The following is a 27831-nucleotide window of genomic DNA, read 5'->3' on the forward strand; positions in this document are numbered from 1 at the left end:
CTTGACGGCCTACACCTTGTTCTACAAGATTAGGGAGGAGCGGGACCTTGTAGAACATTATCTTTATTTACTTTAGTTACAAGAATTGCTTTTTTTGGCTCGTACGTTGCGGGCATACATCGCCCGGTTCAGATATTATGATACTCCATGTCTTTCCCTTATCATCGCCATCATTTAGACATCAATGGTAGTTACATTTACTTTGTAAGAATTGCTTTTTTTGCTCGTACTTGGCGGGAAGACATCGTCTTTTCCGGATGTTATAATGCTCGGTATCTGCCCTCCCTCCTACAAGCATTTCGAATCAATGGTAGTCACAACATCTACCACATATCATGCCCACTCTTCTTTTTTGTCATCTTCCAGTGCATTCCAACCCTCACATCACCTCCTACTCCCCCCAAACAACCGCCCCAACCCCCTCTGCTTGACCTCCCTCCTCGCCGCCCCATCCACATACTCGTCCTCCTCCTCCCCATTCCCAGCCCTCTTATCCCCATCCCCAAACACCCTCAACAGCACCACCATCGACACCGCCGCCAAGATGCTCCCGCACAGAATGCCAATCATGACGAGGTTGCTCTTCCGGTACTTGTGCTTCCCCTTCGCGTCTGCCGGCCAACCCGTGTACAGCGCGTACGTCGTGAGGATGGACCCCAGGTTTCCGAGGCCCGAGACGAGCGCGCTCGCGGCCGCGACGCCGACTTCGCCGTGCCGCGGCTGGAAGATCTCGTTCGTCCACGTCATGCAGATGGGGACGGTCGGGCCCAGGCCGAAGCCGACGAGGAGGAGCCCGCCGTATCGGGACCACGAGGCCGGGTTGTTGGCGCCAGAGAACGTGGTCACGAGGAGGCCGGTGATTTGGATGAGGACGGCGGCGCTGAAGAAGAGCGCGCGGTGGTGGTGGAAGCGGTCGCTTAGGGGCGTGACGATCAGGATGGCGATGAGGTCCATCTGGTGGGCAAGAGTTAGTCAGTGAACGGTAGAAAAAGGGGGTAGGAGAGTTGGGAACGGGGGGGGGACGTACGATCCAAATAGGGGCGAATAGCAAACTCAGCTGGATGCCCGTGAGCTTCGGGTTGATGCCGCGGATGATGACGGTGCCGTAGCTCTGGGTTCCGATGCCCACGCCCACGACGCCGAAGTACATGACGACGAGCGGCCAGAGACGCCAGTCCATGACCACGGCTAAGAGCTCCTTCATCGTCCAGATCCGTCGGTGGTACACCCGCTTGAGGTCCTCGTAGTGGATCTGCGCGTCTTCGCCGGTGAGCGCGGGCTTGCTGGCTGGTAGCCACTTCATGAGGCCTTTCTTCTCGCGCTTCTCGCCTGGAGGCAGAGGCCGGTCGGGAAGCCACCACAGGAGGGAGATGCCGACCAAGGTGCCAACGAGGCCGTAGAGGAGGAACATCCATTGGAATCCTACGAGTCCGCCAATGCCGTCCATCTCTTGGAATCCGGCGGACACGAGGCCCACGACAGCAGCGGAGACCTGTGCGGCCGTGAAGTAGCGACCGATTCGTTTCCCTGTGCGGGACGGTGGGTAGAAAAGGGTGAGATAGTACGACATGCCGGGCCACATGCCGGCGATGACGATGCCGAGGAGAAGTCGAAGGAGACTGTAGATCGTGTTAGCGACTTGGGTCTTTCTTTCTTTTCCATTCTCTCTTTCTGTTGAATGAGCACCCATTTGCGACGCCGAGTGGAATCTGCGATAGGAACTTACTAGAAACTCCAAGCTGCCTTCATGCCCGTGAGACCGAGACCAATGATACCCACACCAGTCACGATCCTACTCATCCAGATATGTGGACTGAGCTTCGACATGACCAAGTTCGATGGGAGGTCGAAGATGACATAGCAGACGTAGAACAGCGCCAGACCGGTTGAGACTTGCTTGGGAGTCAAGTTGAGCTCCGAGGCGAGGTCGTGGCCTTTGTTGGTGTTCATCGTCTGAGCCAGACCGACATTGGATCGAATCGCTGAGCAGAGGAAGTATAGCACCCAGAAGGCTGTGATATCATGTGAGCCGATGCGCCTGAGCTGAGAATACCGTAGAATGAGCGGGATATTTACCAGGTAAGATCCTTCGATCGAGTTTGCTGTAGTACAAATTAGCACTGTTTATAATGAAGAGGAAACATGATGTGGTTCTACCTGTAAACCTTCTCTATCCTATCAATGTCGACCATGTCCTGCTGGGCAAGCTCGACATCGGTAAGAGATTGAGCTTGCTTGCCAACACCCCGCAACCCGGGTTGTCCCTCCGGACGTGTCTCAATGCCTTCTGAAGCCATGTTCTAGAGAACGATGGAGCTTGCACGACGACAATCAAGTCTTAAGTAGACGACAAGTTGAAGATTTGAGTCACCGACGTGCAAAATACCAGAAGTAAAAAAAAGCTCGATCGATCTGATAAAGGTCTAAAGCTCGACGCCATGACGAGACTGGACAAAATCGTCCATAGCCAGCTATAGCCGATGCCGGCCGCACATTGTGGGGGTGAGTTCACGCTTGATACGTCCTTATTCGCTATTCACCGACGGAGAGGTTCCTTTTCCGCATATCACGCACGGGTGGGGTGCACACTAAAACGCGGGAATCCAGGGACGATCACACGAACGAAGTTGAAGAGACACTTTTGGCCTGGGCTGAAACTAAAACCTTCAAGTTTTAGTCGAGGTACGGTGCTTCTTCAAGCCATGGATGCGGAGAGCTAGCCCACGCGCTCAACAGATTCTGCTCTTGGAGCAGCTTGCGAAGGATACCTCCGGGATAACTTGCTCGATCGGAGAAAGACATTAGAGAGAGAAGAGATCTCGGAGAATATGAGGTAACAGGAATTCTAAAAGATGTTTGGTCAATTGCTCATACTTTCTATAAAATAATTTTTAGTACAGCATGTCAGCCATGCCTTCCTTGGCAATGACCCAATCGATAGGGAAGGGGCACCACCTCAACCCCCACTAGTCGGAACGGGGATTCCTTTGATAAACACAGAACTTTTCAAAGTACATCCTCGGCGCTTGATAATTGTTCTTTGTTCTCTTTGTGAGGAACCTTAAGATGGCGATCGACCAATCAACGATACAGCCTGTGTCCGTTCTTTTCGTCTGTTTAGGCAACATCTGTAAGAAGCACCCCAATTCACCACGAGCGCGTGCCCGAACCGTTGTAATTGATCTTGACTTACATGTTTGAACCTTTACTAGGCCGCTCGACGATGGCAGAGGGCGTCTTTCGCTCCTTGACGCAACATCCTTCGCACCCATTAGTATCGCACGTCGACTCCAGCGGAACCGGTGCCTATCACGCTGGCGATGACCCAGATTACCGTACCATGGAGACACTGGAGAAGCATGGTATAACCGACTACACGCATCGCGCACGCAAATTCCGACGTGGGGATTTTAAAAACTTTGATTATATACTTGCTATGGATAAAACGAACCTAAGAAATCTCCTCAGTATGCGGAATGAGGAAGTCAGGATTTCCGGCGGAGAAGCAGGTCTAGGGAAGGTCATGCTGTTTGGCGAATTTGGAGGTAAGGGGAAGGAGAAAGGCACGACAAAAGGAGAAGTAATTGATGATCCGTATTACGGGGATGACAACACTGGATTTGAAGTGGCATACGAGCAGTGTACTCGATTCTCGCGGGCTTTTCTGAAAGAGTTGGAGGCAGGCAACTTGTAGCTGTGCCGCAGATGTGAGACTTGGCAAGATGATACCCATAGAAGACCTATTGTATCGTACTGTGTTGTATCGTAGCCCATGCTTTTGAACATATACCTTGGATTTTATATACACATATTCTTACACTCATCTCTCTTCACACCAAACGATTACGCCTCTCTACTTCCCTCCCTTCTCCAACTCCTGCAACCTCTCCACGAGCTTCCCCCTCAGGAACGCCGGTATTCCCAATATGCCCTCCCTACTTACAACCCTATACGTCCCACTAGGTTGATACCTCCCATCACCCTCGACAAACGCACCCTGACCATCAACCTCCACACTCCCAAATATATCCTCAGGCCACGCGATCCTCCCCCAATCAGGCGGATTCCTCGTATCGCTAATATGTATCCAACCGCCTCTACTCACGCTCTCCTGCTGCCTGCCCGCTTGGTGCGCCCCGCGCGCACCCGACCGGCCGGTGTTGAAGCTGAAGCCACCCGCGCCCGGGGTGGAGAAGACGGCGGCTTGTTGGCGGACGTCTGGGTCGCTGGATGCGTGGGCCTTAAAGACGGATTGGAGGATTTCGAGAAACTCGGTGTTCTCGGTGAAGGACTCTGGAGTTGGGGGGAGGGAGGTCGTGGTGCCGATTGCGAGGGATTGGGTCGGTGGGGTGGTGGGGAGGAGGGAGAGGATGTGCGAGTTTGGGTGGATGGGGTGTTGGTGGACGTACTATTAGCGGTTTGTTAGATCGACTGAAGATGAATATGTAGAAGAGGGAATTGATACGTACGATGTGTGGGTTGTTTGGGAGTGTGGATATAGATCTTGATGCTGCTTGGAGGCGGAGGAGAAGTGGTGCGGGCCGGGAGAGCGACGTGCGCGCGGGGCGCGTCAACGCCGAGGTAAACATAGTGTGTGTTTTTATGTGGAATTGCTTGGATATGACATTGAACGGGAGCTGTTATGGCCGTCAATTGCTTGCTCCATACGTCGCTGTGTACAAAAAAAAGAGCTCTATGGAAAAACGATGACGCTGCATTGATTCACGGAATGAAGCTCTATCACGTCTAACCCAATCCGTCTCTAGTGTGTGTGTATGTCTTCACAAACCTCCCTCCTGCACCAATTAGTTAAGAACGATATATTAAGTATCTATATTATAATAGGTATTTTAAAGATTATATTTTAACGGCTCATATATAAGTTTCGTCTGGTTATATTATGCTACGATTGAGAACAGAGCATATTCATGATAGATTCGTAGGAACATCTTTTAGGCCCATCCAGTACCTTCCAATCACCTATGTGTTGGGGACTTACACTTGCACCACTTTTCAGGAGCAGCATTGTTATGGAATCTTCGTCTCTTCTGATAGCATGCGAGAGTGCTGTGTCGCCCTCGTGATCCATTATGTTGATATCGGCGTTGTGGCCGAGCAGCAATTTGACAATTGCTTCATTGCCTCTTCTGACAGCATGTATAAGTGCTGTCTCGCCTTCATCATCTTGTATATTCGGATTGGCATTGTGATGGAGTAGCAATCTCACAATAGCCTCATCTTCATCGCGGATACTTCTCATTAGAGCAGTGTATCCTGTGCGGTCTTTGGTATCCACGGGAGCATTGTGCTCAAGAATCAATCGAGTAACATGTTCGTGTTTGCTTTGGATGGCATGTAGCAATGCGTTTGTACCACGTCGGTCCCGTAGGTCAAGTGCGGGACCGTGATTGAGAAGTAGTTGAACCACCACTTTATCTCCTATTCGAGCGGCATCCATTAACGCCGTGCATCCGATTCCATCCTGAACATCTATACAGGCTTTATAGTTAAGCAGAACCTCAACGACTGCGCTTTGTCCATATTGTGCGGTCAGACTCAGTGACGATGCGTTATCAGGTGTTCTTGCTTCTATGTCCGCTCCTGCATCTAACAGTATTCGCACTATATCGTCGTGGCCACGAACTGCTGCGTGCATGAGGGGAGTTCGTCCGAATACATCCTTTGGGTCAAGATCAGTCGTAGACTTGAGAAGATGGATGATGTTGTGCTTTAGGCCAAAGTGGGCTGCTATGTGGAGTGCAGTAACCCTCAACGAGTCGAATTGTCGTAGTCTATTCTCACTGACGGAGGCCAGACTTCGACCAAGGGCCTCGAACCATCCTTCTGAAGAGGCTTCGGCATGATGAGGCAATGCCAGAAACTGAGTTGCTTGTTCGCAAGCATATGGAACCTTTCTTGCGTGGTGCCCCCAGTTCCGTGATGCATAGTCGTAGAGTCTGTAAGTTTGTAACCGCTCACTGTAAGCGGCCTCACTTGTGCAGAATCCCGTCTCGAAGGTATCGAAAGAGAGATAAGCCGTGCAGATCTCGGTAAGGTCGGATTCCGCATTCGGAAACCACTCATTCTGCGTTCTGTCAAAGTACTCCTGTGTGGTGTAGTGCACCAATCTGATGATCTCGCTCTCTTCGTCAACAGTGACCAAACCCGCGCACACGGATATCATGTCTTCGATCTGAGAGAAATTGTCTTCATCAATCTCACTTTCGCCGATTTCGACACCGAGAGCATGTTGGAGTTCAATCGTCTTCAGAGGCCGTTTCGCGCAGATTATCCAGGAGAGAATCTGCCGGGCTAGTTCCTTTTGGTCTACCACTTGCCCTTCGATCCGCTCCATGGCATTCCTGTACGCATGATCGTAGGCATCAGAGCCTGTAGCGAGTTTTTCAAGTGCGATGCGGATGGCTTTGGGCGATCTTTTGCCGGTCAACGACTCGAGGTGTAGTTGAGCGAGCAGAAACCTATCAAACTGTTAGAATCTGCTCCAAAGATAGGGATTTTTCCACGAACATTCCATCCACAGAGGAACTAATGGCACTTTTGATTTCTTCTTGTAGGGTTGTGTTGCGGCCTACGAAATTTGGGAGACGAAACATCTGACCGTAAAGATATAGTTGTATGTCTTCGCTTCTCGCACGAATCTCCAGGACTTCATCTCCCTGGAAGCAATCGGTGATTTCCGGAATAAAACGAGATGTGGCAAAGATATTGACTTTGTGATCCTCTCGCAACGATTGTAGATAGGATATTAGACGTCTTCTTCGACCATCGCCGTCATGACATTCGTCAAGAGCGTCTACGAGAATGTATACCTTGGAGAGAGATTTGGCAACTTCCCCCAGGGCTTCAAGCATGTCATCCTTTGTGGGTCTGGTTCTTCTTCTTCGGCAATTCTCGTAAAGTTCGACAACGTGATCAGGCAAGGTATCCTGTCCATGGAGCAGCTGCCTCAGCAAAACGGCCAAAAGGTTTTCCAACGTCTGCTCATCCTTACTCTTGAAGTTGCAGTACACATAAGCTATCCCGACGCTGGTATCATATTGGTACTTGTCGCATAGCTCTTGAATCACCATGGAAGTGATCATTGTTTTGCCTGCCCCTGGAATGCCAACGCAAAACAACGTTTTCCCTTCACTGGCGAGCCAATCTTGGTATTCCGCTTGATCGAGAAACCATTTTCCACTGCCCGGCTCCCGCCTGGAGACAAAATCATCTTGCTGACTAGAGTGTTCCATCTCCGTAACCCAGTCGAGTATCTTTCGCCGCTCGGCAAGGGCTTCTTGATCATCTTCTCGCTCGTGGAAACTCTGAAAACCCCTTTTCGTGTCCGCGCGAAGTAGGGTGAAACTATCCGCCATCTCTTCCAAATCAAGACGAATAGCTTCGAGCTGTCTCGAACCCTCCTTCGAATGATTCACGACCTCCTGCAAGAGTTTTCTCGAATTGTTTTGCACCGCCAGCATCAACAGTGCCTTCTCCCTCTCCATCGTATTGACAATCTCTTGCACCTGCTTCTCCTTCAACGGCCACACCAGCGCCGAGGAAACGCCATCTTTTCTCTCCAATTTCCGACTAATCAACCCCAGTGCATCCTTCAGGCGACTCAACGGGCCATCCGGCCTTTCGAGCACCTTGATTGTCTCCGTCCACGCGACACCGGCCTCAGAGTCGTCGGCTTCGTCTTTGAGCTGCTCGAGGACTGTCTTGCATGCCCTGATCTCCTCGCGCAGTCGCGTTCGAACTTCTTTCGAGCCGACGGCGGATCGCGTGTATTGGATTACTTTGGCGGAGAGCTGGAGGACGGCGATGATGCTGGCTGTTGCTTCCATTTCTCCTCTCTCTCCCCAGTGAATTGCGATCTATGGGTGGGTCTAGGTCCTTCAAAATCCTCCCCGGCCTGTGCTTTGAAGCGTTTCCTAAGTCAGTTCATGGTTAGGATATTTCAAGTCTGGTATATTGTGATGGAGGCCTGTGAATGCAACCTAATTCTATGAAAATATACTTACAGCTAAATCAAATGGCGCAAGTCAGAAAGAGAGGAGATAGATGCAATATATGCAAAAATGTAAATCAACGTATAGCCTTGCGCAGACTTCTCAAGAGCTTTGTCTTGATCTATGTGATCTCCCGCGTATTGCTGGAGTAGACGTAGATGTTCGCGTACGTGCAAAAGCAAAAGTTATCGAACGTCACATTTTACACATCATCTCAGTAGAAGGAAGTGGCGCTTATATGATGCTAGTCGGAGTTTTGCGAGGCTGAGACAAATCCTCAGGCGCTTAGGTTGATGTGTCTCATCCATGCAGGGGCGGCGTGGGCGGTTACAGTTTAGCGATGGTCCTTCAGCGTCGAACGCACATGTGTAATGTAATGTATGTACAACAGGATATCTGCTGCATTTCGTAGGTAGAGTACTTTTTTTTTCGAATTTTCACGGCACGAATGAATCCCTTTACCATCGTATTGAGCGCCTCTGGTTCTTAGATGCGCCGAGCGCATCAAAGCGAGAGTTTCGAGTAAGCCATGTACTCATTATGCGAAGTGAATATAGGGGGAGAGAGTATTGTAAGAGAGGAGAGTGTTATAAGTATTATAAGAGTATATTGTAAGAGTATGTTATAAGAGTATATTGTAAGATTATGTTATAAGGGTATAAAGTAAAGTATAAAGTAAGAGTAAGTTATAAGCAAGAATGGGAGTGTGTTGTGAGAGTATATTATAAAAGTATATTGTAAGTGAGAGGGGGAGAGTGTTGTAAGAGCGTTGTAAGAGAGGGAGGAGAGAGGGAGTAGAGCGACGAGTTGAATATACATATCCCGGCTGTTTGCATATACCTTGCACATAGGAATATCCATCTTGCCATTTCTCCACCAATACGTCTCCCTGTATTCGATGCAATTTCCCCATGTCAAATACACGTACAGTCTTTCATGAAATACCCCACATGCAATGGCTACCTATCTTTTGTCAACCGTACGGATTTCAAGCTTTCGTCGTTAGATGTTTCCGTGAGGGTTTGATTAAGATATGCGCCTGGTAAGACTTATTTCTTATGCCGCGAGAAGATGCGCTCAATAAAGATATCGTTGATGACTGAAACTATGTTGCGTCAACCGGGACAAACTTTTACTATCTACCTTGCCCTTATGGGCCACCGCTATGGATGCTTATATTAACTTGATGGAAGATCTATATAGATCCAAATACCCCACATTTGATATTGAGCAAGATGGAGAGGAGGGGCCCACATTGTAACTGTTCTCCAGATAAATATCTACCACCGTGATGCTTTCATATTGGTGAGGAATACAGAACCCTCATCGATCGTACAACCGGCGAGCAGCCGCAATTGAAGCGTTGACCATGTCTACAATACACGAAGTGTTCCGTCTCCTGCTCTTGAGCTTCATGATCTTATTCAACCATGGCGCAAACGCAGACAACATCAATGGCCATCGCGAACGTGCGTCGCAGCTTCCCGTTCGTGAACGAACCAACATCAACGCGAACTGGCGATTTCAACGCTTCACCACCAACCCAGACAATCTCAGCTACGCCAAATTGAAGCCTTGGATCCTACCCTCCGCCAACGATTTCGTCAAAGACGCTTCCCGCCGCGTGCAAAGACCCAAAGACCCGCCAGAAAATGTAACCTACGCCCAAGCAACCTTCGACGACAGCTCCTGGGAGTCTCTGAACCTCCCTCACGACTGGGCGGTCAAAGGTCCATTCTACACCGGAAGCAATGCGCCCGTGGGAGGAGGCATGGGCCGCCTACCCAGCCAGGGCATCGGCTGGTACCGAAAGCGACTTTCTCTCACCTCTGCCGACGAGGGCAGAACAGTGTACCTGGACCTCGACGGCGCGATGTCCTACGCGGCTGTCTGGCTTAATGGGAACCTTGTTGGCGGTTGGCCTTATGGCTATGCTTCGTTTCGATTGGATCTGACTCCGTATTTGAGGCTTGGGGATAATCAGTTGGCGATTCGACTGGACCAACCGCTTGAGTCCTCGAGATGGTATCCTGGAGCGGGGATTTATAGGGATGTGTGGTTGACGAAAGTTCATCCAGTTCACGTTGGTCAATCAGGCACGTATGTGACATCAAAGTCAGTCTCTGCGCAGACTGCTACTTTAGACCTCGCCGTGCAGGTGAAGAGTGCGGCGAAAAGTGGCGAGGCGACAGAGGTTCAGGTTGTGACAGATATTTATATCCTGGACGCCGGGACGGGGAGTCGAGGAAGCAAGATTGGTCAGTTCCCGAGCGCCAATATCAGTGTGAAGGCGGGGACGGTAGTGACGACCAATGCAACGGTCATATTGCAAAACCCGAAGTTATGGGGTCCTCCCCCAGCGCAAGAACCGAATTTGCATGTAGCAGTCACGAATATCTATGTTGGTGGAGAAGTCGTAGATACGTACGAGACTGAATTCGGAATTCGGTCGGTGTCATATGCCGGCGACGGCCTCAGAGTGAACGGGCAGAGGATTTATCTACAAGGGGTCTGCCAGCATCACGACCTGGGATCACTTGGATCTGCTTTTAACATCGTAGCAGCTAGACGTCAACTATCTATGCTGCAAGATATGGGATCCAACGCCATTCGGACCTCGCACAATCCTCCTGCTCCACAACTGCTCCAGCTCGCAGACCGCATGGGAATCTTGGTCCTCGACGAGATTTTCGATACCTGGGGAAGCCATAAAGTGAAGAACGATTTCCAGACCATATTCGCAGACTGGTCCGAGCCCGATCTCCGAGCTTTCATCCGTCGGGATCGCAACCATCCATCGGTCTGGGCCTGGAGCTTCGGCAATGAAATCGCGGAGCAACGGAGCAGCAACGGCGCCACGGCTGCCCAAAGACTTCGAGACATCATTCGAGAAGAAGATAGCACTCGTCGCACGACAGTGGGAATGAACAACGCGGGGCCCGATACAGCATTTACTTCCATAGTAGATCTCATTGGTCTCAACTATCAAGGCGAAGGCATGGGTACCGGAGCGCCCACGTTCCAGAACTTCAGGAGTAAATTTCCAGACAAAATGATCTTTAGTACAGAAAGCTCTTCCGTGGTCAGCTCGAGAGGGACGTACCTGTTCCCCGTCGCGAGTGGTAACAGCGTCACGGTGAATACGAATGGGCAAGGCGCCGATTCCCGTACACGACAAGTGAGTTCTTATGAGTTGTATGCAGTGTCGTGGGGAGCTTCGCCCGACAAGGTATTCGCCGGCCAGGACCAGTATCCGTACGTCGGCGGTGAGTTCGTCTGGACGGGTTGGGACTATTTGGGCGAGCCAACACCATTCGATTCGTCGCGGAGCAGCTACTTCGGGATAATCGATCTGGCAGGATTCCCAAAGGATAGGTTCTACTTGTACCAGGCACGTTGGAATCCGAATGTGAAGATGGCCCATATCCTCCCGCATTGGAACTGGCCGGACAGAGTTGGTCAAGTCACGCCCGTCCACGTCTTCTCGTCTGGCGACGAGGCTGAACTCTTTGTGAATGGAGTATCACAAGGTCGCCAAAAGAAAGCAACATCTACTTACAGATTCCGGTGGGATAAAGTTACATACCAGTCCGGTGAAGTCAAGGTAGTCACCTACAAGAATGGCAAAGAGTGGGCGACCGCAACGAGGCGCACAACTGGAGCTGCCGCAAAATTGAATATCACGACGTATGGAAACCGAACAAGCATCAGGGCCAACGGAGAGGACCTATCATTCCTAACCGTTGCTGTCGTGGATGAGAAGGGCGACGTTGTGCCAGAAGCTAACCCGACAATTACTTTCTCTGTCAAAGGTGCTGGGGAGATCGTGTCAACTGATAATGGAGATCCAACAGATATGACCGTATTCCCATCGAAGGAACGGAAAGCGTTTAGAGGGCTGTCTTTGGCTATTGTGCGTGCAAAGGCAGGGGGTTCTGGAGCCATTGTTGTTGGAGCCCAGGCGAGTGGTCTTGAATCCACCGAGTTTACACTTCAGATCGAGTAGAAGTCTCAGAACCGGAAACAAAGGCTTTTGGACTTTAAGATGAACAACAGTCGATCTTGATAGGCACAAATGAGTTAGTACCGTACATTGCTTGGAAATAGGATTTGTTGTGACATGTCGTGATTTTAGATCTTGAAGTCCTGGGTCAGGGAGGGAGGCACTTGAGTGTAGCCGTGTAACTGTACAGGTCGTTATATACACAGTAAGAACGCGATTTCCCATACAGTACAAATAGAGTCCCCAGAGATACCTTTGGGGTCGATTTCAACCACCCCCAATCACCTGACAGACAGTCAGGTGACTATCTAGTCTGTTGTCCAAGGTAGTATTGTCCACCCCCTGAGACACTGCAAGATTTCCTGTCGCAGCCCGCTCCGGTTGTAGTCTTGCCAGTGAAATCGAAAGTCTTAGTAACAGGGCACCGCAAATCTTGGTGCAGAGGTTACTGCTCGGTATCTTTCCGGCGGTCCACGGCTTTGATCCCGAAACACCCCAGCGCGAACAAACATCGTCATTTTCCACGGTTACTATGTAAATCATTGCCGTGTTATGTAGCTGGCTATGGAAAACAAAATATCAATGGGATGAAAGGAGCGGGGTAAGTGAAGTATATATAACGTGTACTTACTTGCTCTGATCCAATAGTCGTAGCTCCCCAATTTGTACTGATAATCAGCAATATGAAAATTCACTTTCGACCCGCTATTGTCGTAGTCTCGCTACTCACCTGTTCATGTAGCTCGGTTGCCGTGCCCAGAGGGGTCATTTCAGAGTTGAAGGTCGGGCCTTCAATCGTCGAGGTCTCGCCGAGTTTCCGGAACGTGTTTCCAGTGAAGAACTTCAATCGCAATGTTACTACTACGTGGTGGGAGACCGAGTCTCTCGATGAAAGCGAATCAACTGCTGCAAAAACTCTTCAATCTCTCCGCGACGCCAACTTCATCGTTTTTGACCAAGGTTTCTATGAGGTACGTACATGGATAGCAAGTGTATCAGCATCCACAGTGGGTTAAGGTCGTCACTCATCTTCTTATAGGTTCTTGGGGTTGATGATTTCCAAAGCAACAAATCAGTAGAGACTATCTTTGAGTTCCCACCCGGCCCTTCTTTCGCCAATCGCCTCGTGCATGATGGAACTGTCTATTCTCTTGAATGCAACTGCATCTTCTTTGCTGAGCTCCATCCCCCCAAGGAGGGTTTCTCGACCGATGCAATGCCCTGGGTGTGGCGAGTAAACCTTAACGAAAGCACACCTGTCGTCGAAAAAGTATACCCGCAACCTCAACTTACAGTGGGAAACGGGGCGTTTTATCATGATGGGAGTATCTACTGGGCACAGGAAGGCAACTACACCAACCCTGGCGGCATCGTGCGCATGGATCCACTCACGCTTGAGACGGAGGTCGTGCTTAACAACTTCCTCGGTCATCGATTCAATTCCCCGAACGATGTCGTTCTCACTTCTGACGGTATTGCATTCTTCACTGACGGGTACTATGGCTTCGACAACTTCAACGATACTCTCAAGCCAGAGCTTGCAAATGGCGTATGGCGCTGGGACATCAACACTGGCGATGTGCGTCAGGTCGCGGGCGCCGGAACGGGTATCTGGCTTAATCCCAACGGTGTTGCTCTTTCTCCGGGCGAGGATAGATTGTACGTCACAGCTCGCGGCGAGACTTCAGCTGATGCTGCTGGTCAAAGAACCATTTATCAGTTCAACATTCAGCCGGAAGGATCGAACAGCCCTCCGCTACAGCTAGCGGGAATCTTTGCGTACGCAGATGCGGGATTCCCCGATGGCATCAAGGTTGATGCTGAGGGAAGAGTGTATGGAGGCGTTACGGGCGGTGTCGATGTATTTAGTCCTGGTGGCCAGCTGATTGGCAAGATCAACGTCGCGCGGGGGGATGTTGCTGTCAATATGCAGTTTGTGGACGACTGGCTGTACATTGCCGGACGAACCTACTTGTATAGAGTACAGCTAGGAACAACTGGGGTACGAAAGTACTGAACCCCTATTGTCCTAAAGGCGGTCACCTGGTGCTACTTGTCCGTTCTTTAACAATATTAGGCTTGCTGTTGTTCCATGTTGCGTATACCTGAAATTAACCCATAGCTAGACACTACACAGTACACAGTATAATGCAGGAGGGATCTGAGAGTCCCCCCGACGTAACTAGGACTGTTAGTTAGTGTAGAAGGTGCAGCCCATGCTGATTCAGTCACAAAGCTTCAATGACCCGCCACTTTTGCCAGACCTTAACCTCCAGCAGCAAACTTGCTCTTATTCCGTAGCTTTTCGCCATATTTCCATAACATAAAGGGTGCCGGAACCCCAAGAGCAATGGCAACAAATCCTAACAAGCTATTGCCCCAGCCGAAATCCAAGGCATCATACATTGCAGGCGCAAAAAGAGGAAAACCAAACCCAGCTAACGACCTCAAAAATGTTGCTGCTGCGATAGCAGATGCCGCATAACGTGTGTATGAATCAACAAGATACGTTTGTATGCACTGAAATCCCACAATGACCCCGGCGCAGAAGATGGCCGCCCCGATGTTGGGAACTATCCAGTGAGTCTTTGCTTGTGCGCTCCAGCCATACATGAACAACCCAATGGGTACGAGGAATGAGGCTGGAATCATCATAGGAACACGGAATTCTGGCTTTCCAACACCGTTGTTCCGCTTCTTCATCTTACGATATATAGCATCGTTCAATGGTGCACATGCCTGTGTGCCGACGAAAAACCCAACACCCATGGAAATGAAGTTAAGAGATCCGATCCCGGTTGACTGTCCATAGCGGACTGACCAAAGCCTTGGAAAGGTGGATAACATCAGATACATCAACCCATACAGGTAAGCCATATAACAAGAAAGGACGATGACGATGGGCTGTGTCAAAAGAAGTCGGAAAGGCCGTTGCAGTGCCACCTTGAGAATGTTGAAAAGGGTCTTGTCTGGTGCGTCATACTCTGTATGCAGCTGCATGTTTCCTGTTTGATTCCGGAGTCTGTCTCGTTTCCGGGCAAGAAGTTTGGGTGCGTAAGTCTCCTGCAGGAAGAAGAATCCAAACATTTGCACAATGGCTGTGAAGATGGTAGTCGACCAGAAGCACCAGCGCCATGTTGTGTTCTGCGCAATGAAGCCCCCAGCAATAGGCCCAATGGCTGGGCCGAGTAGAGGAGCCATACTATAGATGGAAATAGCTTTACCTCTTTGCTCCGCATGAAAGGTGTCGGAGAGAAGCCCCTATGCTTGATTAGAAAACCTAGCTGGGAAGGATGATAGAGAACTTACTCCACCTATAGCGAGCGAAGCACTTCCACCGAGACCGGACATGAAGCGGAACGCCATCAACTGTCTTTCGTTCTGTGAAAACCCGCAGCCTAGATTCCATGCCATATAGAATAGATTTGACAACTGGACTACGATAACACGGCCATAGATTTCACTCAGAGGCCCCAGGAACAACGGCCCAATTGCATAAGCTAGGACGAAAATGGAGAGGGTCATCGAAGCCTCGACATCTTGAGTGAGATGGAAATCTCTGCTTATTGCTGGCAAAGCTGGAGAAATCATGGACGACGATACTGGTGAAACCAGTGTGAACGCAGAGACGATGAAGGTGGCTGCCCATTTTCGTTTCATAGACCAATTTTTGGGATTTGCAGGATCTTCTGGGGAATCCCAAGTAACCTCATCACAATCAATATCTCAACTAGCTTCTTCGTGGCAATACGGAAATGCTTACAAGGTTTGGATCCGTCGTGGTTCGTGAAGATACATTCTTCTCTAGCGGTGGAGAGGTTGCCTCGACATCGCGCTCATTAGGCATGCTGCTCTCTATCTCCTCAAACTTAGACTCCTGTCTTGAAGGCGATAAACTGTCTTTATCCGTATCTGTGTCCTCGGAGCTACTACTTAAGTCAGATGAGGCCTTACCCGTGCAATCAACTCCGCGAAGGGATTGTCGGGCTTCATCAAGAACAATGCCTTCTCCAACTTCATGATGATAGACCGAATGGTCGTCTGGGAATTGGGTCGAGATCAGACGATGCAGCCGTGGACTACAAGGGCGACTTGGGCGAGAGCGAGAGCGAGAGCGAGATCTCGTTGAGTTCGCCATGAGGGGCGCGTTTTGAGTGTGCTATTCGAGCAAGGATGAATCAAAGACGAATGAATATACTGTGACGTATACGGTTGGCGTTGAGTTCCTTCGAGGATACACTGGTCTAACTGACAGTGAATCTCGGAGTATTTTATCACGATTATATTGTGATCCCTTCATCGTCATACGCAGCACGCGGACATCTTATACACCTAAGAAAGTGCCCCAAGGAGCCACTTTCAATATAGCAGATCATGGCAATTGCAGCGAATACGATTGGGGACTTGGAAAGGAACATGGGAATTAGTCGGCTTTAACAGAACTTTAGCGAAAAGTCCGTGTCGCTACTTAAAATTATGTTCACCCTCACTTGCTCGGCGCACAGCGGCTGGCCCTTTGATCCAGTTGTCAATCCACAGGGGCTGATTCGTCTATTTCGTATGCTAACGGCTTGCAGAGCAGCCTTCTGTGGGTCGAGATAGGGGATGTACTTGAGGCGAGTGTGGCCATCTAGAGAGAGTAGTGGCGGAGGGTCGGATTGCGGGCGGAGTCGAGAATGGACTTTTCGGTACAAGGTACGTCAGACAATTGCGATGGTATAAACGTGGAACAAAAACACATCCAAAAGTACAGAGAGACGCAGTTCTTCACGTCCAAAAATCTGAAGACTTTGATGGATCAGTATGCTCTTGTCCACCGGGCTACTAAAGTTCAATTGATGTGTCTTTTTCCATCCATCATGTTAATAATGCAACTTGCCATTACGAGGAGGCGATCAATAGGGCTCGCGGATCTTCGGCGCACAATAAGATCCGACTTTAGTCCTGAAATCGAGAGCACCCTCTCCATGATTACAACGAGATCTTTAGACTACATTTGATTATGTATTGCAAGATGTTCTTAAGGAATAATTCCCTTGTGCGTCTTCTCCAAGTTTTTGTACGTTGACGGATTGGAATGCCACTATGTTCTCTATCGTAGGTCCGTACTTTCAATATTGCTTGTTCATGCTACTTACCAGTACTGTAGTAGTGGGGTAGAATTCTCTAACCAAAAGATAGAAATCAAATGGCCTCGTGAGCTATTTCGTGTTATTCTTGTATCTACACCGTCTAGTGTATCTAGATGTTCGAAGGAAGCTAGTGTTTCCTCAAAAATAATCTTGTTCCATACAGGCATGAGCTATCCCTTTACTCATAGAATCATCATCATGGATGGCATATGGTCATGAAGCGTGCTTTCCGGTACGATCTACGTCAGTCCATGAAATCAAGGGGGATGAGAACGTCGTAATCAAATCTATGACCGTAAGGGCATTGATTCAGTTATCATCACCCTTTTGTACCTTCACGATTGATTATCCTTTAGTGTGTTGGTGGCTCTTTTGGAACGGCCGACTGGCTTTGCTACAGCTGCAGCGCTTCCGCTCCAGGAACGACAATGTAGACATCTCACATTGGCTCTTGGGAGATTATGAAATTCCTCGCCGTCCTTGCGAATACTTACTACGCAAGCATATCTTAGATTAACTACCTGCACTGAGTTGTGGTCATGGACGCGCAAGCCGTGCCATTTTGTCTTTGGCATTGATTCGTAGGCATGACGACGAGGTTATCGTTTTGAAACCAACCACTCTCATGTACTAGGCTAGATTTGATTTCTGTGCGTTTTTCAACGACCAGCATAATGACAGCAATGTCGTGGTGTTGCCGCGTCACTGTGGGACCATTCACTTTGGCGCACGATGCTAGTCCCGTTTAGTGCAATCTTCCATTGTCGTTATGAAACTTGAAACAAGCCCACTACTGCTACGTCTAAACAAACGAATTAGTAGGAACAGAGAGCATCAGAATCCAAGTCAATTCATTGAGTACTCAAGATAATGGTTGTGGAAAGCGCACGATGCGACGCGTCACCGTAAGGAGAGGATCTTGCGTCAAAAGTCTTCCAACATAGAAAGAAGCATGTATATAATACCTTCAACAAGACGTCCAAAACGCAGCATTGCACTTCAATACAATACTTCACAGTCTCAGATCACCTTCTTGCAAATCCATCGTACCTCGTACACTTCCACCTACCTTCGAAAATGGTTCAATTCAACTTTATCGCCTTCATTGCTCTCGTCGGACTGGCTTCTGCCCAGAGCCTTTCTTCCATTCCTTTGCCACCCCAGAGTGCAAAAGCTCCTTCTGGTCCCCGTCCATCCAACTTCCCATCCATCAGACCATCCGACATCAGTGGACAGCCTCCTATCCCCACTGATCAATTTCCTGGTCCTCGTCCATCCGGTGCCTCTCCTTCTGGACCACCTCCATCAGGTGCTCCCTTTCCCTCTGATGCGGCCCATGTCCGTGTCGCCGAATTGCCCAGTGGACATGGCCCTCGCCCTACCGGCTCTCCTAGTGACCTACCTCCACCACCAGCGAGTGGATTCGAATCTCTACCTCCTCCCAGCGGCAGTCCTACTGGACCACCTCCTACCGGACCATCTCCTACCGGACCACCTCCTACTGGAATACCTCCTACTGATCGTCCCGCGCCATCCGGATTTGTTACGAGGAGAAGAGTTTGAGTGAACAAGATAACAGATATGACGGATCACGTCGGGGACTAGATGGGCTTATCGAGCTGACCGCACTGGGGAATCTATGCAAGGTGTTCATAGTTGATCGTTCCGTAGAAGAATCTATCACAAGTTGCATGTGATGTGACCTTTGAGCCTTTTTCTTAATACCAAGTCCGATTGCAATCATCTGAGCGTGTCGTGATTTCAGTCCGCGATGAATTTGTTGCTGTGTCATTTCGACCTGGCCCACGCTGAGTTTCCATATCTTCCAGGTGGTCGAATTCAATTTCTGGAGAGATGGAAGGCTTCTCCCAGCGGCAAAACCGTCTGATGCGGCGGCCATGGTAGGGACAAGTTGATAGAATGTTTGAATAAAGGCGATGAAGGTTCAAAGACACCATGTGCTCTGTGAGATGAACGAGCATCTCAACACCTTAAGTATATGAGCCTCCATTAGCATTTCGCGATGATTTATGTACTCGGCGTAACTATGAACATTGTCAGTAAAGATAAGTCCATTCTGGGGGGGCTTTTGATGGCCTCAACTATGATTGGTGCATGCAACTCCGCCGTTGACGCCGCCCAATCAGAGCTCGCTCCGACCGCCGTAGCCGTAGTGACAGGGTAGGACCCCATGGGGTCTGTGAATGCGCCGTGCCGTTCACGAAAGTGATGATTTCCAGCCACGCTGTTGCAGAATATCGAGCCAATCTAGCGGTTCTGCAAGGGATGTGTTCTTGGACCCCCACAAAGCGGGACTTCCATAGATCTTCCCAAGACCGAGATCGCATGGTTGAAGTTTTTCGAAATTCCGCGATCTCGGAATTGACTGGAAGCCATCTCGCACCGCCTGTGTGTGATGGAACCTGTCAGTTTCGGCGCCACACATAAAAATAGGGAAGAGGGTAGTGCATTGCGGCGAACTTCGCGAAGGCAAAGAGCACGTGTAGTCCATGACTGCATCCACCTCTCGTTGAATGCTATCATGATACACCGCTTTGAGATCTGGGCGATAGCAGTAGATGGATCGATAGAGGTGCAGAAGAGCTGCACTCCGATACATATTGGCCAAAACCTCCAGTGCGTTGTCGTTCTAACGCCAGACCTGACGTTGGATAGCAAGGCACTGGTCTGGGCGATATGGAAGATAGGAGTGGAGGCAAAACCAAAGTACGAGTCAGCCACATGAGTAACCTCGTTGCCGTTATCATCCTGCCAGTAATAGCCTAGAATGAGAGGGCCGCGGTCCATTGTCACACTCATAAGGGCGTCGTGATAAGCGAAATTCCGGAGTATCTCAGCAGCGCCTTGAAGGTGTAGAGGCCAGCTAGAGGTGTCTCCGACGATGGAATCCATAGTAACGAACGACTACACGCGTCAATAAGCCATCATGTGCAGGCGATCCGGGCGTCAAGGGCGGTTGGATACCTAGCTATGGCTTGGGACGACGATGATGAAGGTGACGCTACACGGGGGGGAACTTCCCACTCGCAATGGAAGTTGAGACGGTAGCGCCTGAGGAAAGATGACTGATATGGTGGTGGTTGCCCAACGAGGGCAATACATACCGGTGACGGCAGGTGCAGGTACGAGTAAGGCATCCGTACAGAACGCTCACGCGTCATTCCAGCACGCTTTTTACGGCGTTGAGATTGGCAGGCCCGCTGGGGTCCTCGTGTCTTCGACGGAAATCCAAAAACCTACTCGATCAGGAAAGTTCCAATGGACACTGCACAGACACAGACGAAAGGGGTTATCTTCCACACAATGAATGGGTCACGTGGAGCTCGATCGCGTACATAGAGGACCGTTGAGCCATCGCCAAAAGTTACTTACTATGTCATGGGGCATATTTCACAAGGTACCATTCATAACCTCCGCTCGAGTAGGACGAAAAGAATTGAGAACCCCGCATTGCGTCAACCGGAGCGCCCGTCCGCCCAGCTGAAAGAGCTTCGAAGAGCAATACCGCCCATGCCGCCCAATCAGCATCCTGCCCACCCGCGATCCCACGAAAACAAAGGGCCCTGCGAACTCACCTATCGCGCCTCAATTGTTAGTTCTAACCATCAGCTCGGTCCAGACCTCGTGAAGTTTTTCGTTCTTTGAAAGAAAAAGCAACAAGCAAATGGGATGGATGCATTATTTGAACGAGTTTAATCTCGATTGGAAAAGGTCGAATCGCCGAGCAAAAGCAGCTGGTTACCTCCATATAACTACAAGCAGGAAGTCTTTGGCAGGCGGAATAACAATGCTAACCCGGTTCTTCATCTCCCTTTTATATCCCAAAGCTACACGACCTCAGGCCGAGGAATTTTAAGAGTATCGTACCACTTTGTATGCTTCCTTCCTTCTATTCCGTCCACCCAGGCACCCCGTGTTCAATTGGCCATATATCTATCCTGCCTCGTTGCCAGACAAGGTCTAATTGCTGACGTCTGATTCAGCACTGGGACAGATTCGGAAGGGGGGAGGGGGAACAGCTTGTTTACTCAATCAAAATAAAAACAGACAAAGGTACCTTTAGTCACTTTCGTTATAGCATTTTAACCATCACTCTCGGTATTAAGGAAACTATCTCAGTCTGTACGCGCCGAAACTCTGCAAATCCAGAATCATCGCTCGGAAGCAGAACCAACCAGGCAAAAGGAGAAGAGAAAAGAAAGAAGGGAGAAGACAAAAGGAAATTAGTCTTGATCGGGAAAGGACAGACGATTGACCAAGATGGTCGGCACCGTCTCCGACGTCTACGAGACTCTGCGCCAGCAGTTGCGAGGCAGTGGAGTGGAAGTGCTCATTCCTGATTCGGAGGGGTACGAGGCGAGCATCAAGAGGTGGAGTGATCACTGCGAGAAGAGAGCCGTGAGTACATTTGTTCTTTTCCTGTTTTTTCTCTAACGAATGCTCCTTGGTGATAGATATAATTGAGATCACCATCCACTAACGGCAAACGCAGGCCTGCGTCGTCAGGGTCTCAGGCCCGCAAGATGTGTCCAGAACGTTGCAATTCGCCAAAGCCAACGGCATCCCCTTCGTTGTTCGAGGCGGCGGCCACTCCACATCCGGCTCGGCGTCCATAGAGGACGGTTTGGTCATCGATCTTTCCAAGCTCCGCAAGGTGACGGTCGATCCCGAGGCAAGAACGATCAGGGCCGAGGGGGGAACCAATTGGGAAGATGTCGATGTGGAGGCCGCGAAGTATGGCCTCGCTACTGTGGGCGGGACGGTCAACCATACGGGTGTTGGCGGATTGACGTTGGGCGGAGGATATGGGTATCTCAGCGGGAAGTATGGCTTGACAATTGGTGAGTAGCGTTGGGTCCTTAGCTATTGCTCTCTCTCTCTCTCTCTCTCTCTCTCTCTCTCGCTCTCCCTCTTTTTCCCTCTGGTGACTACGGTCTACCTGCTTGCTGGGCGAATTGACATTGACTCCTCTTTTCCTCACCGCAGATAACCTCCTCGGCGTCGAGATTGTCCTCCCGTCAGGAGAGTTCGTGACCGCATCCCGGACCCAGCACGCCGACCTCTTCTGGGCCATACGAGGTGCTGGCCAGCACTTCGGCGTCACGACCTGTTTCATCCTCCAGGGCCACCCGCAGCCGAATCCCGTCTACTCTGGCCTCCTCCTCTTCACCCCGGACAAACTGTCCCAGGTGGTCGACTTCGTGAACAAGTTCGACACGGCCAACGACGGCAACCAGGCCATCGCCTGGGGGTTCAGCGACGCGCCGCCGCCCGTGAGCGGGCCAGTCGTGCTGGCGCACATCTTCCACAACGGGACGCAGGAGGAAGGCGAGGCCTTCTTCGCGGACCTGCTGGCGCTGGAGCCCATCGCGAACGACGCCGCCTCGATCCCGTACGAGAGGGTCAACTCGCAGCTGAACGACACGGCGAAATGGGGCGGGCGCAAGGTCTTCGGCGGCGGTGCGTTCAAGCTGCCCATCGACGCGGGCTTCGTGGCGGCCCTGCGCGGGGAGTTCATGGACTTTGTGGCCGCGCACGACGGCATGCGTGAGAGCCTGATGCTGTTCGAGACGATCCCGTGGCAGAAGATCGCAGAGGTCGGGAACGCGGACACGGCGTTTTCGAACCGCGGAGAATACTACAATGTCGCGACGGTGCTCAAGTGGCACGACCCCAAGCTGGACGACGAGGTCCTGGCCTTCAGCCGTGGCCTCCTCAAGAAGGCGTCCGCGGGTGTCGCGGTTCCTCCCAATACCGATGGCTCCGCTGCCAGCAAGGACGTCCACCAGAGCCAGGAGGGTGTGGGTTTGTACGGCAACTATGCCGAGGCCGACGTCCCAGCCGAGGCCATCTATGGAGGAAACGTGAAGAGATTGCAGGAGCTGAAGTCCAAGTACGATCCCGATAATCTGTTTGATCGTGGGACGAGATTGGCTGCGAGGCCGGTGAATGTCGTAAATTGAATGAAGGAATGGGTGGTTTTGCTTGGGGACTGACACATACAGAGACGGACATGTTTGCATTTCATCTTTGTGTTATGATTACCGTTCGACCAAGCTGAAAACTGTCGTCCTGGAAGAAGGTTGAATATGGAATACATGACAAAAGTGAGATATTACATAAGTATATGGATACATGCATGCATATGGCCGATACTGTTCAGGAAGCTGCTAGTAACCAAATGATGACATGAAGCATTCGAGGAGTCCAAGCACAGTGAAGTCGTTGCATCTATCCGCAGTGGGGATGAGCAATCAACAATCTTTGTCCCGACTTTCGTCGATGTATCATCAATAAAACAGCATGCACTCAAACGGACAAAGGTAGCAAGCACAACAATGATCCACGATGCCACTATGAGGAATTCATATTTGTGCAAAAGGAAAGCGTTAAACGGTAAAGCCAAAATATAGCATTCGAACAAAGGAGATAATGGTGATGGTTGGAGGCAAGAAAAGAAAAGAGTAGTGAAACCCCCGGGAAGCCCCTCCAAGAAGACCTCTAAACATCCTGCTTATTTTCTCTCTCCCCATCAAGAAGAGGAGAGAAGCGGCAGGCCGAAGACCAATACGACGAGCCCACGATCCCCACAGAGAGAGACGCATGTTTCCGTTCCCATAGCTTACATCCCCAATGACCCCTACCCGGTTATGTCGTGCAGTGCACGTATAGTCGACGACAAGTAAAAAAACAAAGCTAGGAAACGACAGATGATTAGGCCCACTCCTACAGCGACACAGCGTCCATGGTGAGAAAGCGAGACCGGGCGCATGAACTAACCATCACGCGCAGCCCCCCCAGCGAAAAGATATCCATGCCAGGCGGAACAGGCGCCAAATCCGATGTTCTGACGCTGCGAGAATTATACATGCAAGTGAATTCGAGACAACCGTCAATCGTGTCCAACCATGAAATCGTGTCTTTATGATTTTGACATGACCACCGAATATGCATAGTACCAACTGGAAGACGGGTCTTGACCTCGATACTTCTGCCTCTGTCGCCGGCGAGTATGAGACAAAGCCAAGTGCGTCAGACCGCCTTCAAACGCCATTAATTGCAAATGCAAGACAAGAGGTGCAGGCCGTCATGTGGAGGTCGTCACCATTGGTTGAAGGAAAAACTTTATAACACAGGCGGCGGCCAAGGAAAGGAGTGAAAGCTGGTGAAATGTCGACGGGGGTTCTGGGGTGCACCGAGAAAGGAAGGTGGGGAACGGGATCGATTGTTTGCAAGGATGGATTCTTCGAAAAGTCGTTCCGACGGCGGAATTCGAGTGGGCTCAATACTGAGCAATTGTCTATCGACGCCCAAATCTGCTGTATGGATGTTGGTAATTGTTCTCTCATGTGGTGTATGGACTACTTTGGGGGGTTCTTGTTTCGCATCGACATCGGTCGGCTGCTTCCAAGATTGGGCACGTACTTTTGTTTCTTTTCTGCCGGCTTCAAGATCTACATGGAAAGTTTTGTCAGACAATCTCTCAAGCACACATCGGGGAGACTCTGGGGGTGGTGCTAACCTGGAAAGAACAGAGCAAGCTCTCGTCTACGCTCATCATAGCACCAGCGTTGTCGAATTCACCGCAGTAGTTGGGTGCGGAAAAGAGCGTCACAAGCTGTCGCTTGGAGAAGAATTCGTAACCATCCTCAACGACTTGATGCGCACGACAGATGAGATCCATGTCATGCTTTTGTAGGAAGCGAGAGACAACGTCGGGTCCGAATGTGAAAGACACACCACGGTCGTTCTCGCTCCAGCCGGTGATATCCTTGTCTGGATCAGACCATAAGAGATCGCAGAGTAGTCCGCAGTCGGGGATCTAGGCATTGTTGATTAGCACGGTTGAGAATTGACACACCCAGATGCCGAAAAAAAAATATTCGTGAAAAGCCACACCAAGGCGAGGAAAGGACTTACATCAGTCGGCCTCATGACGCGGCGGATCTGCTCCATAGAGTTGAGATCGGGGCTCAGACCTCCATGCATAGTGAAGATCTTCTCGTCAATAATGGCAGCAATCGGCAGGCAGTTGAAGCAATCGGTGAAGGTCTTCCATAGCTTGATGTTGTATCTCCTCTTGCACTCGTCGTAGAAGCCGTAGATACGGTTAATGGAGGCGCACTCGTGGTTGCCGCGCAAGATGAAGAAATTTTCGGGATACTTGATCTTGTATGCAAGGAGCAGGCAAATGGTCTCGAGAGACTGTTTGCCACGGTCGACGTAATCGCCGAGGAAGAGATAGTTTGCCTCGGGGGGGAAACCGCCATATTCGAACAGACGGAGGAGATCGTAGTACTGTCCGTGTATGTCGCCGCAGATCTGGCATGCTTGTTAGCAGCTGGTAACGTGGCGAGGCCGACGCAGAGACATGGCCGAGCGGTGTCTGCTTACCTTTATGGGCGCCTCCAGCTCAAGCAGGATGGGCTGCGATATGAAAATTTCGCGAGCCTTGGTGCATAGGTAGCGAATTTCCGTCTCAAGGAGCTGGACCTGCTTGCCAGGCCTGCTGCCTCTGACTTCTAGAAGTCTGTCTATGATGGAGTCCAAATCCACCTCATTTTCCGCCATAGCTGGGACGTGCTACTGGCTGTGTGGTTATAGAGGGTGTTGCGAAGGGAGCAAGGGAGACCTCGCGCGGGTGGGAGGGCGGAGAGGAGCAGAGATTTCGCGAGGCGTTGACGGGGTTCGTAACTCTCTGTTGGAGGAGGTCAGCATGTGTTTCTGTTTTCGTTTTCGTCTTCGTCTTCTTAATTTCGTGGTCGAGAGCGCGCCGTGACGCAATCTGAACCATGCTGCTGGCACGGACGCAGACTGTGACTCGCGGATGCGATAGGGCAGGATGAAGGAAGGGAGGGGAAGCGAAGGGAAGGGAGAGGAGTAGAAGAGGGAAAGGGCTTGGGAAAGTGAGGTAGATGAAGAGATGCAAGGCCATGAGGATAATTACTTACCTTTTTGACTCGTTCTGATCTCAAGTTTGGATATCTGTGCAGAGGTCGGGCAGTGCTCGCGGGCGTGGAGTGTGGCTCAAAAGCCCCTCAAAAGATTTTGGCAGGGACGGCTAGTCGGAGGAGCACGCGACTTGGAGCCTGAGAAAGAGACTGGGAGATGGGACGGTCAATAACAAGAGATGACGGAATGAAGCTGAGGCTGGACTGAGTTGGGTGAAGGGGGAGCGCGATGGCGATGAGCGAGGGGTGGAGGAGGATGTCTTGTTGTTTGTGGTCGGTCGGTGCCTGTAAGAGAGTGGGAGCGGTGGATGGCGCGAACGAGTTTGACCGCTAGAGGGGTGGAGGAAAGGCTTTCGAAGGGAGCGAAAGCGAAAGCGTCGGAGAGGAAGGATGTGAGAGTGTGAATGCGAGATTTTGCTTGAGTCCTGGGGATGAAGAATGTAGTCAGAGTAGCAGAGTAGATCAAAGCAGAGCAGTGAGACGACGATGCTGGTGTTTGACTTTGCGTGTGCTTGCGTGCAGTGAAGTGAAGTGCAGTGCAGGGTAGGTGGAAGGGTGGGAAGGGGTGGAAGAAAGCGAAGGTAAGAGAGGTAGAGAGTAGTGTGAGTGTGAGTGTGAGTGTGAGTGTGAGTGTGAGTGAGAGAGAGAGAAAGAGAAAGTTGGGTGAGTAAGTGGAGGGTTTGGGTACAAGTAGGTTTAGTGGGAAGGGTTTTGAGGCAAGTGTGGGTGGAGTCGGGGGGGTTTAGAGTCTCTTAGAGTAGACGGAGGAGAGCACTGGAGGGGATGGCGGATGGCGGATGGCTTATGTTACAGTCCAGGAAGGTCCAAGTTCAGGTAGGTTCCAGGTCCAGTTGCAGTTCCCAGGCCCAATAACCGTCCAGTCCACTTTGATTGTGGATTTTTATTGATTCAAGCCAAGGACGAGGAGGAGGAATGACAACAAAAAGAAACGACACAGGTAAACAGACCGAGATTGCCTGAGTCCTGTGGTGAGAGAGAGAGAGTGAGTGAGTGAGTGAGGAGTCAAAGAGAGGGGAGGGCAGGGAGGCACGTATCACGTATAAAGAAAAGAATCACTGCGAGAAATGGCAGGTGCGACCGTACGACTACCTAATAGATACCTCATAGTAAGTGGTGTTACTGTGTACCTAGGTAAGTAGTAGTAGCAGTAGTAGCAGTAGTAACTGTCTAGGTATGGAGTATGATTCCTCGACCCAGTACCGTAGGTGACTTGATGCAGTTCTCCGCCTGTGTACTGTGTAGTTGCATACGAGTTACGAGTGACCAGAGGGTAAGGGTAAGCAGCTGAGGAGGATGTTTGTTTCGCTTGCCGCGCAGCCTTGGCAGGAATGTATCGACTTGCTAGGTAACTACTCTATTGCATTATACCTGGCAGTGCCTGGGTACAGTGTGCTACTTCATTCGGGTGCCAAACAGCACGTAGCCGTAGTCCAATACATAGTAGGGAGTACAGTGCAGGGAGAGGCGAAATCACCAAAACAGTCAGAGTCAGAGTCAGAGTCAGAGCCAGAGCCAGAGAAAGAGAGGGTGCATGCATATGATACCTCGTATGAGGACGATGAAAGATGATCAAAGAAGGAATGAATCCAAAATCCACCTTTTTCATTGGGTGACGCGCGGCGATAGGGCTGGATTCCTTCCGAGTGGTAGTACTCCGTAGTCGGTGGAGGGGAAAGGAAGTAAGCGGAACA

The 27831-nt window shown here is 50.5% G+C and overlaps 11 protein-coding genes across 11 annotated transcripts; 5 read left to right on the forward strand and 6 right to left on the reverse strand.

The window, feature by feature from the left end:
* Positions 1–384: 384 nt before the first annotated feature.
* BU24DRAFT_457624 (high affinity nicotinic acid plasma membrane permease-like protein) lies at positions 385–2297 on the reverse strand (the record flags this gene model as incomplete). Its single annotated transcript, XM_033531553.1, has 5 exons — positions 385–954; positions 1028–1619; positions 1727–2012; positions 2077–2102; positions 2158–2297. The coding sequence occupies 5 exons, from the start codon at positions 2295–2297 to the stop codon at positions 385–387; spliced, it is 1614 nt and encodes a 537-aa protein (XP_033390001.1).
* Positions 2298–3066: 769 nt separating this feature from the next.
* BU24DRAFT_430256 (phosphotyrosine protein phosphatases I) lies at positions 3067–3694 on the forward strand (the record flags this gene model as incomplete). Its single annotated transcript, XM_033529800.1, has 2 exons — positions 3067–3130; positions 3213–3694. 2 exons carry the CDS (start codon positions 3067–3069, stop codon positions 3692–3694), a joined length of 546 nt encoding a protein of 181 aa, XP_033390002.1.
* Positions 3646–4696, reverse strand: BU24DRAFT_417303 (uncharacterized protein). Its single transcript, XM_033526687.1, has 2 exons — positions 4470–4696; positions 3646–4408 (listed from the first exon to the last, which is right to left on the reverse strand). The coding sequence occupies exons 1-2, from the start codon at positions 4587–4589 to the stop codon at positions 3854–3856; spliced, it is 675 nt and encodes a 224-aa protein (XP_033390003.1). The 5' UTR covers positions 4590–4696; the 3' UTR covers positions 3646–3853.
* Positions 4697–9426: 4730 nt separating this feature from the next.
* Positions 9427–12018, forward strand: BU24DRAFT_383838 (glycoside hydrolase family 2 protein; the record flags this gene model as incomplete). Its single annotated transcript, XM_033524823.1, has 1 exon — positions 9427–12018. One exon carries the CDS (start codon positions 9427–9429, stop codon positions 12016–12018), a length of 2592 nt encoding a protein of 863 aa, XP_033390004.1.
* A 680-nt stretch (positions 12019–12698) lies between these two features.
* BU24DRAFT_470450 (calcium-dependent phosphotriesterase) lies at positions 12699–14032 on the forward strand (the record flags this gene model as incomplete). Its single annotated transcript, XM_033532663.1, has 2 exons — positions 12699–12986; positions 13055–14032. 2 exons carry the CDS (start codon positions 12699–12701, stop codon positions 14030–14032), a joined length of 1266 nt encoding a protein of 421 aa, XP_033390005.1.
* Positions 14033–14280: 248 nt separating this feature from the next.
* BU24DRAFT_383841 (MFS general substrate transporter) lies at positions 14281–16386 on the reverse strand (the record flags this gene model as incomplete). The annotated part of the gene is made up of 3 exons (XM_033524824.1): positions 15779–16386; positions 15325–15723; positions 14281–15276 (listed from the first exon to the last, which is right to left on the reverse strand). Exons 1-3 carry the CDS (start codon positions 16151–16153, stop codon positions 14281–14283), a joined length of 1770 nt encoding a protein of 589 aa, XP_033390006.1. The 5' UTR covers positions 16154–16386.
* Positions 16387–18152: 1766 nt separating this feature from the next.
* BU24DRAFT_417306 (uncharacterized protein) lies at positions 18153–18772 on the forward strand. The gene has a single exon (XM_033526688.1). The coding sequence runs from the start codon at positions 18225–18227 to the stop codon at positions 18708–18710; it is 486 nt and encodes a 161-aa protein (XP_033390007.1). The 5' UTR covers positions 18153–18224; the 3' UTR covers positions 18711–18772.
* A 529-nt stretch (positions 18773–19301) lies between these two features.
* On the reverse strand, positions 19302–20265 carry BU24DRAFT_25163 (uncharacterized protein). Its single transcript, XM_033522386.1, has 2 exons — positions 20133–20265; positions 19302–20072 (listed from the first exon to the last, which is right to left on the reverse strand). Exon 2 carries the CDS (start codon positions 20058–20060, stop codon positions 19416–19418), a length of 645 nt encoding a protein of 214 aa, XP_033390008.1. The 5' UTR covers positions 20061–20072; positions 20133–20265; the 3' UTR covers positions 19302–19415.
* A 1163-nt stretch (positions 20266–21428) lies between these two features.
* On the forward strand, positions 21429–23131 carry BU24DRAFT_430260 (FAD-binding domain-containing protein; the record flags this gene model as incomplete). Its single annotated transcript, XM_033529801.1, has 3 exons — positions 21429–21566; positions 21661–22009; positions 22155–23131. 3 exons carry the CDS (start codon positions 21429–21431, stop codon positions 23129–23131), a joined length of 1464 nt encoding a protein of 487 aa, XP_033390009.1.
* Positions 23132–24529: 1398 nt separating this feature from the next.
* BU24DRAFT_337525 (Metallo-dependent phosphatase) lies at positions 24530–25739 on the reverse strand (the record flags this gene model as incomplete). The annotated part of the gene is made up of 4 exons (XM_033523090.1): positions 24530–24622; positions 24691–24990; positions 25026–25490; positions 25563–25739. 4 exons carry the CDS (start codon positions 25737–25739, stop codon positions 24530–24532), a joined length of 1035 nt encoding a protein of 344 aa, XP_033390010.1.
* Positions 25740–27447: 1708 nt separating this feature from the next.
* Positions 27448–27821, reverse strand: BU24DRAFT_417310 (uncharacterized protein). The gene has a single exon (XM_033526689.1). The coding sequence runs from the start codon at positions 27675–27677 to the stop codon at positions 27495–27497; it is 183 nt and encodes a 60-aa protein (XP_033390011.1). The 5' UTR covers positions 27678–27821; the 3' UTR covers positions 27448–27494.
* Between the last annotated feature and the right edge of the window lie 10 nt (positions 27822–27831).

Source organism: Aaosphaeria arxii (genome assembly GCF_010015735.1).
Source record: "Aaosphaeria arxii CBS 175.79 unplaced genomic scaffold BU24scaffold_1, whole genome shotgun sequence".
Taxonomy (NCBI): domain Eukaryota; kingdom Fungi; phylum Ascomycota; class Dothideomycetes; order Pleosporales; genus Aaosphaeria; species Aaosphaeria arxii.